Raw genomic sequence first — 12,587 nt, 5'->3', positions numbered from 1 at the left:
ATTTTTTAAATATTTTTATTATCCTTGAATCAACTTTCTATCACTATATAGATAGATTTTTCACTTGTATTCATTAAACATTGTTTTTTTATTTCTAATAAGTAGAATTTTCGCGATGATTTCTTGTATATTTAAAAAATTTAGATTTTTAGAATTAAATGCTATAAATTGCTAATAACAATATTAATTATAATATTGACATTAAATATTATAATATAATATAATATATAAATATAATATAAATTGCTAACACAATATTGACATTAAATTACAATATAATATTACTACAAAAATTTAAAATATAACATTATGTTTAAATTTTTCAATCATATTAATTCTATTATATATGAACTTTGAAATACATTAATTTTACAATTTCATCAATCTTTATCTTTTGTTGCATTAAATTTCTTAATTTTTATAAAAATTATAAATACAATATATATATATATGTACAATAATATATATATATATATAATACATTACAAATTCATTCTGTATATATGTAAAGATCATTAATTAAAGATTATATTCATGAATAAAAATAGATGAAGTTTATAAAAATTAAACAAAATAATGTGGTTTTTTGACTATGATGCCATATTCTGCAACTGCGGGAGTCAAATCTTCCATGGTAAGAGTATAACGTCGATCTTTTCCTTTTGTTTTTGTATTTTGATTGGCTCCACGTGTTTTGCAATGTTGTAAAGCATCATTTGCAATTTCAGATATAAATTTTTGTGCAGCTAATGAAACCAATCTTACTCTAAAATTACAATATATATAGTTAAAACTATGTTAATATAGTTAAAATTATGAAATTTTATTTATAAATTAATCAACTGTTTATAGATTTCTTACATTCTGGGATCTGTTGTATTAAAACCTGCTGTATGTAAATAATGTTCACTTATAGCATCTGGTACCTGTCAAAAGAATCATTTGATATATGTTTAATAGCAAATAAAGCTATAATTGTAATGTCGTTTGCCTACCGTTGGTGTATAATCTTCGAGTTGTAGCAAAAAATCCGAAAGAGGTTGTCCAGCAGTTTTTGTTTCTTCATTTGTATACATAGATGGAGTATCTCCTCCAAAATCTTCTGTCATTTCAATTTAGCGCTTTTTGCATAATGTTAAAACATTATATAAAATGATATGAAATAAATACATTAAAAGCTAATTTTCTAGATTTCAAAACATAAGTAGTATATACATTACAAATTCTAATTTTTAACAATGAGTATTAAGTTTCTTATAATAAAATTAAACTTTATTTTGGAGCACCAAAAGTTGTTAATTTTTTTTTTTTTTTTTTTGCTTTTTAATTTTTTTGATAAATAGAATCCAAAAATATTAGCTTTAAATGTATTTATAGGTTAGGTTATTAGAACGCCATATTAGTATTCACAATTCATTCAATGATTGGAGTCAGTATCATATAAGTGACGATCATTTAAGCGCGATAAGTTAAATTTGGATGCACAGATATATTATACATGTTTTGTTTTTCTAATTAATCCAAACAATGTATAATAATACAATTAGAACAATTGTTTGTTCAATATGAATCGATTCAACGTTGGAACAAAAATAACTTACCAAAATAATAATCCACTGGTAATGCTGGACGCCTATGGCAGCCGAGGAAAAAATCTACCTTAAACAACTCAATACTTTGAAGATATGGACCTAAATGGTTATTACCTACATGCAGATAGTGACTCTTCATTGGACGAATTGTTAATATAAATCAATACAGTGTCTTAATAATCTATCAAAGACATTTAAAAAATATTAACTTAACATACAAATAAATTTTTTAAATCAGTGAATTTTAAATTCTAAATAATATTTTTTGATTCTATTTATCAAAAATTATTAGAAAACACAAAAAGTATAAAAGTTTTAATGCTCTAAAGTTTAGAAAAAAAAAATTTCAAGAAATATCATCATTTTCAAATATAATACAAATAATACTTATACAAATAAAAATAATACAAATATATACAAATAAAAATTAAAGTAAAATATAATTCTACCAATAGGAAGTATATCTAGGGAATAAATATCAAAGGAGTATATCGATTAATTATCCGTGTTTCGTTTAAATAAATAGTAAAATTTTTTTTTATTAGAATGTTTATATTTACAAAATAAATATCAATATTCAATATAACATAAGTTCTTTAACTTATTACTTATGAAAAGTTTAACACTTAAAAATCTATGAAATTTAATTAATAATATATTATATATATGGTATAATATATTATATATATAGCATATAAATTACATTGATAATGGATTTTTAAATGGTATTGATGGAATCCAAGTATCTGACTTTAATTTTTCATATTTTATCTTGTTTATATATACACTATGTACAATTTGTTCAGCAGTATGAGTTAAACCATAATAATCTACAAATAATCCATCAGGATCAATAAGATATATGATTATTGTATGATCAACCTAGAATATAATCAGAATAAAATGAATATGATATTAAACAATAAAGTTTAAATAATATGTAATAATAAAAAAAGAAATTACTAACAATGTAATCGGAATCTTGATCTTTAGGTCCATTGCTATAATATACTCTATAAGCTTTACATACTTTAGCAATTTGTTCTTTGGTTCCAGTAAGACCAAGAATTTTGTCTGAAAATTCTTTAATATATTTGCCTACAACTTCTGGTGTATCTCTTTCAGGATCCACAGAAATAAATATAGGTTGAACTTTTGTATTATGTTGCTTCTCTGAAAAATAATAATTCAATGTAAAACAATATATATCTTTTTTAAGTTTGTTGTTTATTATACCTAATTTATTGACAATTTCTGTCATTTTTTCAAGTTCATCTGGACATATATCAGGACAATGTGTAAAGCCAAAATATATTAGAACCCATTGTCCTAAAAAATCATCTGACTTCCAAATTTTTCCTTGAGAGTCAATTAACTCAAATTTTCCACCAATTGCTGCTTTTCCTAATTGACGTCTTCTTTCGCGTTCTATTTGTTTATCTTTTATTTCTTGGAGATAATACATATATATTAAAAGAGATGTGCCTATTATAGTTGTAACTATTACACTTTTCCATGTAATAAAACTTTTTTTGATTGATTCTTTTTTATTATTTGATAACGAATGTATCTCATTAGAGTTATATAAAGGTGTAAAAATATTTATAGTTCTAATTTGTGGATAACACTGTTTAAAAGATCGTAAATGTTTAAATGATGTCTGTAAATAATTTAAAAAAGAATTAAGAAGAATTATTAAATTAAATTATTCATTTTATCATTTTAGTTTGTTTTGTTGATTAAATTCTTAAATCATTAATGTTTCGATAAATTTTCTAATTCGAATAAAATTATTTAAATAATACTTACAGTTTTAAAAGCTTGTCTTGTACATCTTATAGAAAAAAGATTTATTAAACCAGACATTATTCTCATTGTTACTTTCTTCGATCAATTTGAAATCACGAATTAGGTTATGATTCGGCTGTAGTTGATTTTACGCGCGCTGCTTCAAAATCATTCAAATCTTATTCAAATCTTTTTTTTTTTTTTTAATAAAAAATACAGTTAATATGTTAAATGAATAATTATTTTGATTTATTTTGATCTAAGAATTAACGATAAAATTTATTACAAGAAAATTGTTCAATTTTCAACAAATTCTTTATTTTGTACGAATAAAAATTTATACAATAACTTGTTTTTTATACATTAAGCGAAGCATATTATTCACGTTGAAGTATTATGAAATTTTCTTCTAAATTTATTGCAGTATTTCGAGAACAATATTCCCATCTAAATATGCAAATAAAATATTAATCAAATTTGCAATAATGACAAAAATTAATTTTAGAAAATTATACATTTTTATATACCTGTTGCCTTTCCTATCTTCAAGAGTAACTTTATCTATCAACAATATATCCGTATTAGTAATAGTTTTAACTGGATCTTCATTTTTTTCATTTTTATCCTTTTGATACCAAATTCGTGCTTTTATCGTAGATCGATCTTTTAATAAAGATTGAAATTTTGCTGCACCAATATTATAAAAGGTCATCCCTTTATTTTTTCGAGTCAATACCCTTAAATTATATATTTTTTAAAAAATAATTAAATTAAAAATTATTTATATATGCATGCATAATAGAATTTCCAAATGCATAATCGATAATAATAAATTTTGTTATTATCAGTTATGTTATTATTAAAATATGTCTTACGGGTATCGAAATCTGAAATTTATCGTTGAATCGTGTTCTATAATCTTTAAAAATAATACTCCTGATGTCTTTAACGCTTCTTCTGAAGTTGTCACTGATGCTCTTACAGGTTCACCTAATAAGATAAAAGAAAATAAAAATTGAACTTTTGATAAATTTTTTATAAATTAACTGTACCGCAAAATGGTTCTTGCTCTCTCACGGGTAAATAATAAATTCCTAAAGGACCATGATCAGCTCGATAGCCCATTTCTTGCGTCCATAACGTGGATTCCATAGGGAAACACATCCCATTCATATATGACATTCTTCCTTGGGAACAAGGCCAGGCGATAAATTTACAAGATTCATTTGTTGTACGTACACTTTCCAAAAAGTATACCCAAGCTCTTAAGTGGCTACAAGCGATCTCTTTAGTTAACATATCTTCTGAAATATGTTATTATTTTTGTATTATTACATATAAATATTTTAAATATTATTAACTTTTCTGTCAAATAATAAATAAAATAATAAATACCTCTTAAATGACTAACAACAACAGAATTTTTCACATCATTACAACCAGGTTGTTCTCTACCACCATTTGGAAAAAAATCAATGTGACCAATTGGTTTCAAAAGTCCAAATCCATCTGCAAAATCTTCGGATCCATCTGTATGAATCACGTCTACTAACTGAGCATCGGTAGCATCCAATTTCCTCGACTTTTCTCTTAACAAGTGAATTCTGAAAAATGGTGATGCAGGATCTAGGCCAGTTATACGACCTAAGAGAAGATTTTTCTTTTTAAGAATCTCCGAGGCACAACCGGCCACATGAGCTCCGAGACTGAAACCAATTATATGAATATCTTCGACCAGAGTACCCAAATTAATAATTTCTAGAAGGATCAGACCTAATTGTCGTCCTACAAGTTCCGTATTCGCAACTGCTACCGAATAAGTCGTTCCAGCTCCTCTTGTCCAATCAAGTACTAAAACGTTTGTGTCTTCCTGATAAATATACCATAATGTGTTAAATATATAAATAAATTTAACAAGCAAAGCATTTATATTGATCAATAAATAAAAACAAGCAATTATTTCACGTTTAATTACAATGTCCAAAAATGCCTGCACTAAGAGAATCGCACCGACATCGCTGCCACTTCCTTTGTAACCGTGTATTATAACTTTCAGAGGTTTCGTGGAATTAAATTCCGGTTGGAGCATAGATATAGAATCGTCATCATAGTGAAGATTTTCAGGTGATTCTCGGGTTGAACGAGTGTACAATAGAAATCTTGTTTGAATTACGTTAGGATGTTCTGGTGGTCTTTTCAATCTTAAATGAGGCGGTGGATCCGCAAAGCAACCGACTAAGTCTGAAATTTTTCATATAATTTATATTTTTCATTCAATATAAAATTAATATTTGCCTCGTGTATTAGCCATACCATAACAAATTTTAGGTTTAAGATTTTCACGACCAACTCTTATTCGGCGCAGCATCGCTCGATTTCTTTCGGCAAGTTTTACTGGAAAAAAAAAAAAAAGAAAAAAAGAAAAAAAGAAAAAAGAAAAGTGCTTGGAAATTAAAAAAATTTACTTACTGGCATGCTTAACTTCTATAATCCAAAAAATGATCAATCCAAAAATTAAGATCAAGCGTTTTAACAAGACGAGTTGCATCTTTCATTTGATTTCTACGAATGTCGTTGCCTCTGAGGGAAACTATTGGTCTTTTATTTTTTTTCTTCTTCCTCCTACTTTTCCGCCTCTTTTCTTTCTGCCAGCGTTTCTTCCGATTTCTAACGTTTCCTTTTATAGATCGAGAAATGTTTTCCAGTTTGTTATTATAACTATCTTTTTATGCAATCGATTTTCCAGTAGCGAGCACGCGATTGATTACTTTCTATTTGTTAGATTTGATGTCGCTGTACAAATTGCTTATTAAATTACCAAATAATAGTATCATTCGTAACTGTTGCTTTATTAGTAATCGATCCATTTTAATGGCAATGCGAATCACTTTAGTGTTAAACAATAAAATACTTTTAATTTAAAAATAGCAATATGGAAATACGATAAATAATATAGACATGGATGAAATTGAAAGAAAAATGTACACATTGATTATAACTCGTTGAACCAAATACTCGATTCATAATACTTTCCCTTGGTCTCAACGACCTCCTTTACCACCTAATATGACGTAACATTTGCAACTTCTCGCATATGTATGACCATTCTCTGTACATACATGATATTTTACTTTCACATTCTATGCTATTTTAACAAGATATTTGCGAAAAGTGAAATAAAAAATCGAATTTTTCAATCTGTTGTCATCTAATCTATCATTAGGATGAAATTTTTATGGTATATCTTGTACCATCTCGTAGGAAAAAACTAATCAGGAGTAGTCCAAATTGGTCAGTTGTAGTTGAAGCAAAATTTTGAAGTAAAACATGGAACATTTAGAATAGTAGAAAGTCGCGAACATTTTTTTTTAAAAGATCTGGTAAACCGGACGGACCAGTTCCACGATTGTATGAAAAAGAAATAAAGTAACAGTAAAGATTTGATTGATTTCTTTTAATTGCGAAATAAAAATTATATCAATACTATTATTTGATATGAATTTTTCTTAATTTTATTTAAAGATTAACTTTAATCAAAATGAAATGATGCTTATTATTCTATTATATATATATATATATCTTTTATTCTAAATTCTTTATTGTATATAATTAGTCATTTTCTCTATTGCAATAGTTAATTTTTTTCCAACTTTTTAGACTAAATCTTCTTTGTTCTAAATGCTTTATTGTAGACATTTTTTTAAATCTTCAGTATTATTGTAATCTATAAATAGATTAAAGATAACAAGTTGTCTTTCAAAAATTGTATTTCTACCTGATAAATATCTTGATTTTTTATTTAAAAATCTTACTTGTTTGTAATTCATATTGTTTTACATCATTTATTGAGTTCGTTTTTAAATAACGCAAGTAATAGTACGACATTAAGAAAGTCATAGTTAATCTCAGTTAAATTGTTTACATTATATATTATTTTTGTAAGATTGATTTAAAGATTGAAAAAATACAGATTTGATATGCATTACATTTTGTAATATTGATAAATATATATATATATATATATACATATTGTTATACACGTACAGATATGAAATTTACAGATGGTATAAATTCTCTTTAATCGATATCTACTGTGATAAGTAATAATTGATATAATTTAATTGACCATGTGTACAAATACATCTTTAAAGAACTTATTATATAAAAGACTACCAAACCATTTCAGTTATTGAAGACGTATCATTCACGAAGATGTTGAAAATATATTATATTCTATTTTGCGTATTGCCATTAATCTTGGCAATACCACTTACGGAAGAGGAGAATGAAAATCTTGATTCAATATTTCACAAAGTGTTAAATCCTGTAAGTACATTTTATTAAAAATTATTGTAATCCTGTAATTATTTCTATAAATCTATGAAATAAAACACAATTGAGTTACTAAACTCGATTATCTTAAGCTGCTCGAAATATTGTTACAATTGTATCAAAATGTATATAATTTTATTTATTAATATAATAATAATAAAATGACTCACGTTTTTACCATTTTTAAAAATTTTACATTATAAACATTTGATCTCTACACCATTTCAAACAAATTGTGATTAAATATCATGGCATAAAGATTAGGATGATCTAGTCATGGTGAAATAAACATAAGTATTTTTGCAGGAAGAATTGATACGCAAAGAAGGTTACATTGGTGAAACTCATCAAATCGTGACGGAGGATCGGTATATTTTAGATGTGCACAGGATCTCAGAATCCCCAAAAAGTTCGACTAAAAACAAATCAGCAGTATTACTTGTCCATGGAGTGTTTGATTGTTCAGCTACGTGGCTCATACCAGGACCAGGAAAGGGTTTAGGTATTGACAAGTTAATATTCTATCTATAAAATAAACATTTTTTAAATATAATTATTTATCTTTTTATATAAAAGTTTCTTTTTTCTTTTTTTTTTTTTTCTTACAAAATGATAAATTTCCTTCAGAAAGACAGATTTAATTCATTTTTTCCTTTTTTTAAGAAATGAAAAAAATGCTGATCTTAAAATATAATTGATTAATATTTTGTTCAAATATTTGTTTAGGTTTTTTGTTAGCAGATTTGGGATACGATGTATGGATGATCAATGCGCGTGGTAATAGATACGCACGAAGACATATGGATGTGAATATTTCAGATAAAAATTATTGGAATTTCAGGTATAATAAATATAATAAAAAATTGACGATTAAGATTTATCTATAAAAACAATCAAAAACAAATATTTTTATGAATGATAAATGATAATCGATTAAAAAATGAACTTTCTATAAATATATAATTGTATAAAATAAGAATGTTTGATAACATAACTATCTATGTTTTCATATAGTTGGCATGAAATTGGAGTATACGATATTCCAGCGACAATTGATTATATTCTCAAAAAAACTAAAAAAGAAAAAATTTTTATCATATCGCACAGTCAAGGTGGTTCGGCTTTCTTTGTAATGGCTAGCGAACGTCCAGAATATCATAACAAAATTATAGCTAGTTTTTCTATGGCTCCAGCAGTTTTCATGTCCAGAACAAACAATCCTTTATTTCAAATATTAGCTCCATTTGGTAATGATATCAAGGTATAATTTAAAATTTGCTTTAATAATTTTTTGATATATTTTTGATATAGAAACAAAGGAAAATTAATAAAATTTTTTTATCTTTGATTATTTTTACAGTGTTTAACAAAATTAATAGGTATGTATGAATTTAAACCATCGAATAAACTTATACAGATGCTTGGAAAAAAAATGTGTAAGGATGGTGCGTTGTTGCAACCAATGTGCCAAAACATCGTATTCCTGTTTAGTGGCATCGATAAAGAACTTAATACGGTAAATATCATGTACATTCAATATAATCGTTATTATATCAAAATAATATTAATATTATTATCACAATTAATTAAATATATAATTATTTCAAAAATCTCTTATATAATATAAATATAACTTGATTTTTTGATTTATAGACTCTATTGTCTCTCATTACTCAATATGATCCTGCTGGTTCATCTGTGAATCAATTTGTGCATTATGCGCAATTAATTCATTCAGGTTAATATTTAAGAATATAATCTTGTTAAATTTTTGTTCTTTTATTAAATTGTACTTTTTTTTTTTTTTTTTTTAATAGGTAAATTCCGGAAATACGATTATGGCGTTATTGGTAACTTGAAAAAATATGGTAAGATTTTTCCTCCCGATTATGAACTTGCTAAAATCAAAATACCGGTACATTTGTATTATGGATCCAATGATATGTTTATTAATGTTGAGGTTTGTATATTGATAAGAAAATTTCGTTTTGTTTTGTTCTAATCTTTTTAATTTTTTTTTTATTAATATTTTTTTAGGACTTGAATGATTTATATAAGGCACTACCCAATGTCCAGAAATTTTTAGTACCTTCTGATACTTTTGCCCATCTTGATTTTGTATGGGGTAAACGTGTAGATGTTTTGGTATACAATCAAATTTTCGGTTTTATGGAACGATACAAGAAAGAACTATTAATTTAATGCCTATAATATATTTTTTAAAATATATATTTTTAAATTGATAAAAATATAAACAATATATGATCACAAATTTATTTTTTTTATTATCTTATTAGAAAATTTTTCTTTTTAAATCCATTATATCTCAAAGCGTTTTTAAATATATTGAATTATTTCAAATATAATTTGATACTCAAAACTTTTAAAAATCTCGAAATAAATTAAAAATATATTTTTTTTTATCATTGAATGAATGATAAAAACAATAAATTGATTTTTTCACAAATTTTGTTTTAATCAAAATTTTTTTCATTTTATTAAAATATCTCTTGAATATTTTACTTATTTATCTTTTCAAATCTAAAATACCAACTTTTGTAGATTACAAAATACAAAAATATTTTTTGATTTTACAATTTTGACAAATATAATTTAACATTTCATTAGCATCTTTATATAAATGAATAAGAAATACATATTTATGAAAAAATAATTTTTTAATGTTTTATTTAATGATTTAATTAAGAATTATTCATTTATCAATTTGCATATAGGGGATATATAAATCATTTAAAAATCAGTATTAAAAATATTTACAATTTTAATAACATACGTACTTTTTTCTTTTTTTAAAGTTTTGAAATTGATTAATAATGATAAAAAAAATTTAATTTCCTCGATAATTTAAATAAATTATTAATATGTAACTTTGTACAATATGCAAGAAGAAATTGATCCCTATTATATATATTGTGTATATATGTGTATATATTATATATTTTTTAAAATAATTATTCTTGAATTGCCATTATGAGAAGTATATTAGCCATATCCCAGATATCATCAACTTTTATATCTATTAATTCTGATAATTTTGAAGCTATAACTTTTGCTGTCTCATTATCTACACATGAAATAAATGTTCCACAAAGAACAACAGAAGCTCCAAGAAGTAATATATTTGATTCTAATGTCATAAGACTTCTTTTTTCTTGTTCAGTTCTTGCAATATGCCCTTGGATTAAGCATTGCAAATGAGAATAAAACTTCTCCCTCTATAATTATGTCTCTATTATTAATTATTTTAATTTTATTTCCATGTTATGTTTTGAAAATTTCCATTAATAAAATTCAAACCTGGAGATAAACTAAATCCAATAAATTTATAGTAAGCTCTTGCATATTTGGATTTTCTTTCAATCCTGTTGCAGCTAAAAGAACTTCTATGCAATTTAAAGGTGTGCAAAATGGCATTCTAAATCCAACAGTTTTAAATACTTTATATTCTGATGAAAAAATTATATTGTGTGTATATTTAGATTTTTTATCTATACACCTTAAAATACTAAGTACCTGTATCATAAAAAAAGATTAAAATACTGCTATCAATGAATTTACAATAAAATTATGTATATATACTTGCGATATTTTTAAAGTATTAAAATGTGAATCCATTTTATTTGCTAACTGCAAACAAGACATAAGATATAGTTTTGATTGACTTGATATCTTTTTACAAATTTGAGACCAAGAACTTTCTGTTTGGTCAGCATTTCTATAGATTTCCCAAAAATAATTACATATAAATTTATCATATAAATGAATGGTAATATATTTAGTATTTGGTCCCAAATCAAGATGTTCTGTTATTTTAAATATTGCTTTAACAATTGGAAGTGGAATAGCTAAAATTAATATTTAATGAATAGAATTTTTTCATGATATATATGTATATGTGTGTTTCTTAAGAAACATATTAAGAAACAAAGTTGTAAATAAAAACAAACCTAATATCAGCAAAGAGATACAGTTTTGAATATAACAATTACCTATAAATGGCATGTAAAATTCGTCTTTAGCTTTAATAAGATTTTCTTGCTGTTTAACGTATGATTTAAGTCCCTCTAGCCAATCATCAATTAAAGGTTCTGTATTAAATAGATATTTATTTCAACAAAAAAATTTAAGTTCATTACTCTGAATATTAAACATTTATATTTGCCTATCAACATCTTGATTGATATAAATTTATGCTAATTACCAATATAAGCAGTGTCCAAATCCATTTCTTTAGACGAATTATTTCGTTATGCTATTGCACAACCTACTTTAAAGGCTAATCGAGATGATAGTAAATCCAGTGGATAACAATATCCGAATTCTCATTTTGATAAGCAATTAAGTTACTAGAAGTAACTAGTTATAACCTACCTATAGCCTCCCGCGATTTTATAAAATATTTGCTTGTAGTAACATTTTTGATGATAAATATTTTATTATGAAATTCAATATAATAAAATATAAAATATAATAAAATAATTATAATTCACTGCTATCATGAAACTGAGTAATATAATAAAAATTTGTAATATATTTAAATTACTGATCTTGTAATTTTTCTGTATAATTAGAACTTAAAGTTAAAATTCTTAAATGTATTCTTTAATTTAATTCTTTATAATTATACATATAATTATATACAATATTTTAATACTAGTATTAATATTAATTTTCATTTAATTAAATTTCATATAAGTTTACATAATATTAATTTTTAAATTATTTTTAAATTATATAATATATATATATATATATATATATATATATATATATATATATATGCATAAAGTTAATTAAAAATACATCACGTGTACCTTATAATAAATCAAGGAATATTTCAAATTGAAATTAAAA

At 24.3% G+C, this 12,587-nt stretch overlaps 5 protein-coding genes and 1 long non-coding RNA gene across 11 annotated transcripts; 1 reads left to right on the top strand and 5 right to left on the bottom strand.

The window, feature by feature from the left end:
- Nucleotides 1-312: 312 nt before the first annotated feature.
- Nucleotides 313-1,799, bottom strand: LOC100868492 (transcription initiation factor TFIID subunit 10). 4 transcript variants are annotated; one of them, XM_012487240.3, is made up of 4 exons: nucleotides 1,602-1,799; nucleotides 996-1,121; nucleotides 862-926; nucleotides 313-766 (listed from the first exon to the last, which is right to left on the bottom strand). In XM_012487240.3, exons 2-4 carry the CDS (start codon nucleotides 1,107-1,109, stop codon nucleotides 565-567), a joined length of 381 nt encoding a protein of 126 aa, XP_012342694.1. In that variant the 5' UTR covers nucleotides 1,110-1,121; nucleotides 1,602-1,799; the 3' UTR covers nucleotides 313-564. The 4 variants fall into 4 exon arrangements, with proteins under 4 accessions (XP_012342694.1, XP_086762264.1, XP_086762265.1 ...); XM_086906138.1 differs by having other exon boundaries at nucleotides 996-1,102; nucleotides 1,602-1,735; XM_086906139.1 differs by having other exon boundaries at nucleotides 1,411-1,610.
- Nucleotides 1,800-2,100: 301 nt separating this feature from the next.
- Scox (Synthesis of cytochrome c oxidase) lies at nucleotides 2,101-3,565 on the bottom strand. The gene is made up of 4 exons (XM_003694026.4): nucleotides 3,402-3,565; nucleotides 2,829-3,252; nucleotides 2,560-2,765; nucleotides 2,101-2,474 (listed from the first exon to the last, which is right to left on the bottom strand). The coding sequence occupies exons 1-4, from the start codon at nucleotides 3,465-3,467 to the stop codon at nucleotides 2,292-2,294; spliced, it is 879 nt and encodes a 292-aa protein (XP_003694074.3). The 5' UTR covers nucleotides 3,468-3,565; the 3' UTR covers nucleotides 2,101-2,291.
- Nucleotides 3,566-3,676: 111 nt separating this feature from the next.
- On the bottom strand, nucleotides 3,677-6,707 carry LOC100868612 (pancreatic triacylglycerol lipase). 2 transcript variants are annotated; one of them, XM_003694165.4, is made up of 8 exons: nucleotides 5,850-6,707; nucleotides 5,694-5,774; nucleotides 5,356-5,621; nucleotides 4,776-5,250; nucleotides 4,433-4,684; nucleotides 4,256-4,370; nucleotides 3,908-4,117; nucleotides 3,677-3,827 (listed from the first exon to the last, which is right to left on the bottom strand). In XM_003694165.4, exons 1-8 carry the CDS (start codon nucleotides 5,926-5,928, stop codon nucleotides 3,758-3,760), a joined length of 1,548 nt encoding a protein of 515 aa, XP_003694213.1. In that variant the 5' UTR covers nucleotides 5,929-6,707; the 3' UTR covers nucleotides 3,677-3,757. The 2 variants fall into 2 exon arrangements, with proteins under 2 accessions (XP_003694213.1, XP_086762261.1); XM_086906135.1 differs by having other exon boundaries at nucleotides 4,433-4,681; nucleotides 5,850-6,485.
- A 770-nt stretch (nucleotides 6,708-7,477) lies between these two features.
- Nucleotides 7,478-8,019, bottom strand: LOC147657924 (uncharacterized). Its single transcript, XR_015291575.1, has 2 exons — nucleotides 7,883-8,019; nucleotides 7,478-7,704 (listed from the first exon to the last, which is right to left on the bottom strand). It is a non-coding gene; the product is annotated as an uncharacterized LOC147657924 (long non-coding RNA).
- On the top strand, nucleotides 7,573-9,984 carry LOC105735590 (lipase 3). Its single transcript, XM_031916879.2, has 8 exons — nucleotides 7,573-7,706; nucleotides 8,019-8,214; nucleotides 8,439-8,553; nucleotides 8,727-8,973; nucleotides 9,073-9,228; nucleotides 9,366-9,450; nucleotides 9,530-9,672; nucleotides 9,750-9,984. The coding sequence occupies exons 1-8, from the start codon at nucleotides 7,593-7,595 to the stop codon at nucleotides 9,912-9,914; spliced, it is 1,221 nt and encodes a 406-aa protein (XP_031772739.1). The 5' UTR covers nucleotides 7,573-7,592; the 3' UTR covers nucleotides 9,915-9,984.
- Nucleotides 9,985-10,371: 387 nt separating this feature from the next.
- LOC100870617 (cyclin N-terminal domain-containing protein 1) lies at nucleotides 10,372-12,095 on the bottom strand. Of its 2 annotated transcripts, none has more exons than XM_012487232.3 (5): nucleotides 11,935-12,095; nucleotides 11,723-11,821; nucleotides 11,313-11,578; nucleotides 11,031-11,246; nucleotides 10,372-10,948 (listed from the first exon to the last, which is right to left on the bottom strand). In XM_012487232.3, the coding sequence occupies exons 1-5, from the start codon at nucleotides 11,957-11,959 to the stop codon at nucleotides 10,685-10,687; spliced, it is 870 nt and encodes a 289-aa protein (XP_012342686.1). In that variant the 5' UTR covers nucleotides 11,960-12,095; the 3' UTR covers nucleotides 10,372-10,684. The 2 variants fall into 2 exon arrangements, with proteins under 2 accessions (XP_012342686.1, XP_003694077.2); XM_003694029.4 differs by having other exon boundaries at nucleotides 11,681-11,821; nucleotides 11,935-12,068.
- Between the last annotated feature and the right edge of the window lie 492 nt (nucleotides 12,096-12,587).

Source organism: Apis florea, unplaced genomic scaffold (genome assembly GCF_048593485.1).
Source record: "Apis florea isolate Af1SG1 unplaced genomic scaffold, ASM4859348v1 contig_2492_pilon, whole genome shotgun sequence".
In the NCBI taxonomy this organism is placed as follows: Eukaryota; Metazoa; Arthropoda; class Insecta; order Hymenoptera; family Apidae; genus Apis; species Apis florea.
This window is presented reverse-complemented; position numbering and strand designations above follow the sequence as displayed.

What these genes read in the sequence shown, in the direction of transcription:
- LOC100868492 (XM_086906138.1), bottom strand. Translation starts at nt 1,731, where the DNA reads ATGAAGAGTCACTATCTGCATGTAGGTAATAACCATTTAGGTCCATAT. An exon ending in ACCAGTGGATTATTATTTTG is followed by an intron (nt 1,103 to 1,601) that starts GTAAGTTATTTT and finishes TTGAAATGACAG; the next exon opens with AAGATTTTGGAGGAGATACT. An exon ending in AATACAACAGATCCCAGAAT is followed by an intron (nt 767 to 861) that starts GTAAGAAATCTA and finishes TTGTAATTTTAG; the next exon opens with AGTAAGATTGGTTTCATTAG.
- Scox (XM_003694026.4), bottom strand. Translation starts at nt 3,467, where the DNA reads ATGAGAATAATGTCTGGTTTAATAAATCTTTTTTCTATAAGATGTACA. An exon ending in CAAGACAAGCTTTTAAAACT is followed by an intron (nt 3,253 to 3,401) that starts GTAAGTATTATT and finishes AATTATTTACAG; the next exon opens with ACATCATTTAAACATTTACG. An exon ending in ATCAAGATTCCGATTACATT is followed by an intron (nt 2,475 to 2,559) that starts GTTAGTAATTTC and finishes ATTATATTCTAG; the next exon opens with GTTGATCATACAATAATCAT.
- LOC100868612 (XM_003694165.4), bottom strand. Translation starts at nt 5,928, where the DNA reads ATGCAACTCGTCTTGTTAAAACGCTTGATCTTAATTTTTGGATTGATC. An exon ending in TATAGAAGTTAAGCATGCCA is followed by an intron (nt 5,775 to 5,849) that starts GTAAGTAAATTT and finishes TTTTTTTTCCAG; the next exon opens with TAAAACTTGCCGAAAGAAAT. An exon ending in AATTTCAGATTTCGATACCC is followed by an intron (nt 4,118 to 4,255) that starts GTAAGACATATT and finishes ATATAATTTAAG; the next exon opens with GGTATTGACTCGAAAAAATA.
- LOC100870617 (XM_003694029.4), bottom strand. Translation starts at nt 11,959, where the DNA reads ATGGATTTGGACACTGCTTATATTG. An exon ending in TATCTCTTTGCTGATATTAG is followed by an intron (nt 11,579 to 11,680) that starts GTTTGTTTTTAT and finishes TATTAATTTTAG; the next exon opens with CTATTCCACTTCCAATTGTT. An exon ending in TGGATTTAGTTTATCTCCAG is followed by an intron (nt 10,949 to 11,030) that starts GTTTGAATTTTA and finishes ACATAATTATAG; the next exon opens with AGGGAGAAGTTTTATTCTCA.
- LOC105735590 (XM_031916879.2), top strand. Translation starts at nt 7,593, where the DNA reads ATGTTGAAAATATATTATATTCTATTTTGCGTATTGCCATTAATCTTG. An exon ending in TCGATAAAGAACTTAATACG is followed by an intron (nt 9,229 to 9,365) that starts GTAAATATCATG and finishes TTTGATTTATAG; the next exon opens with ACTCTATTGTCTCTCATTAC. An exon ending in ATATGTTTATTAATGTTGAG is followed by an intron (nt 9,673 to 9,749) that starts GTTTGTATATTG and finishes ATATTTTTTTAG; the next exon opens with GACTTGAATGATTTATATAA.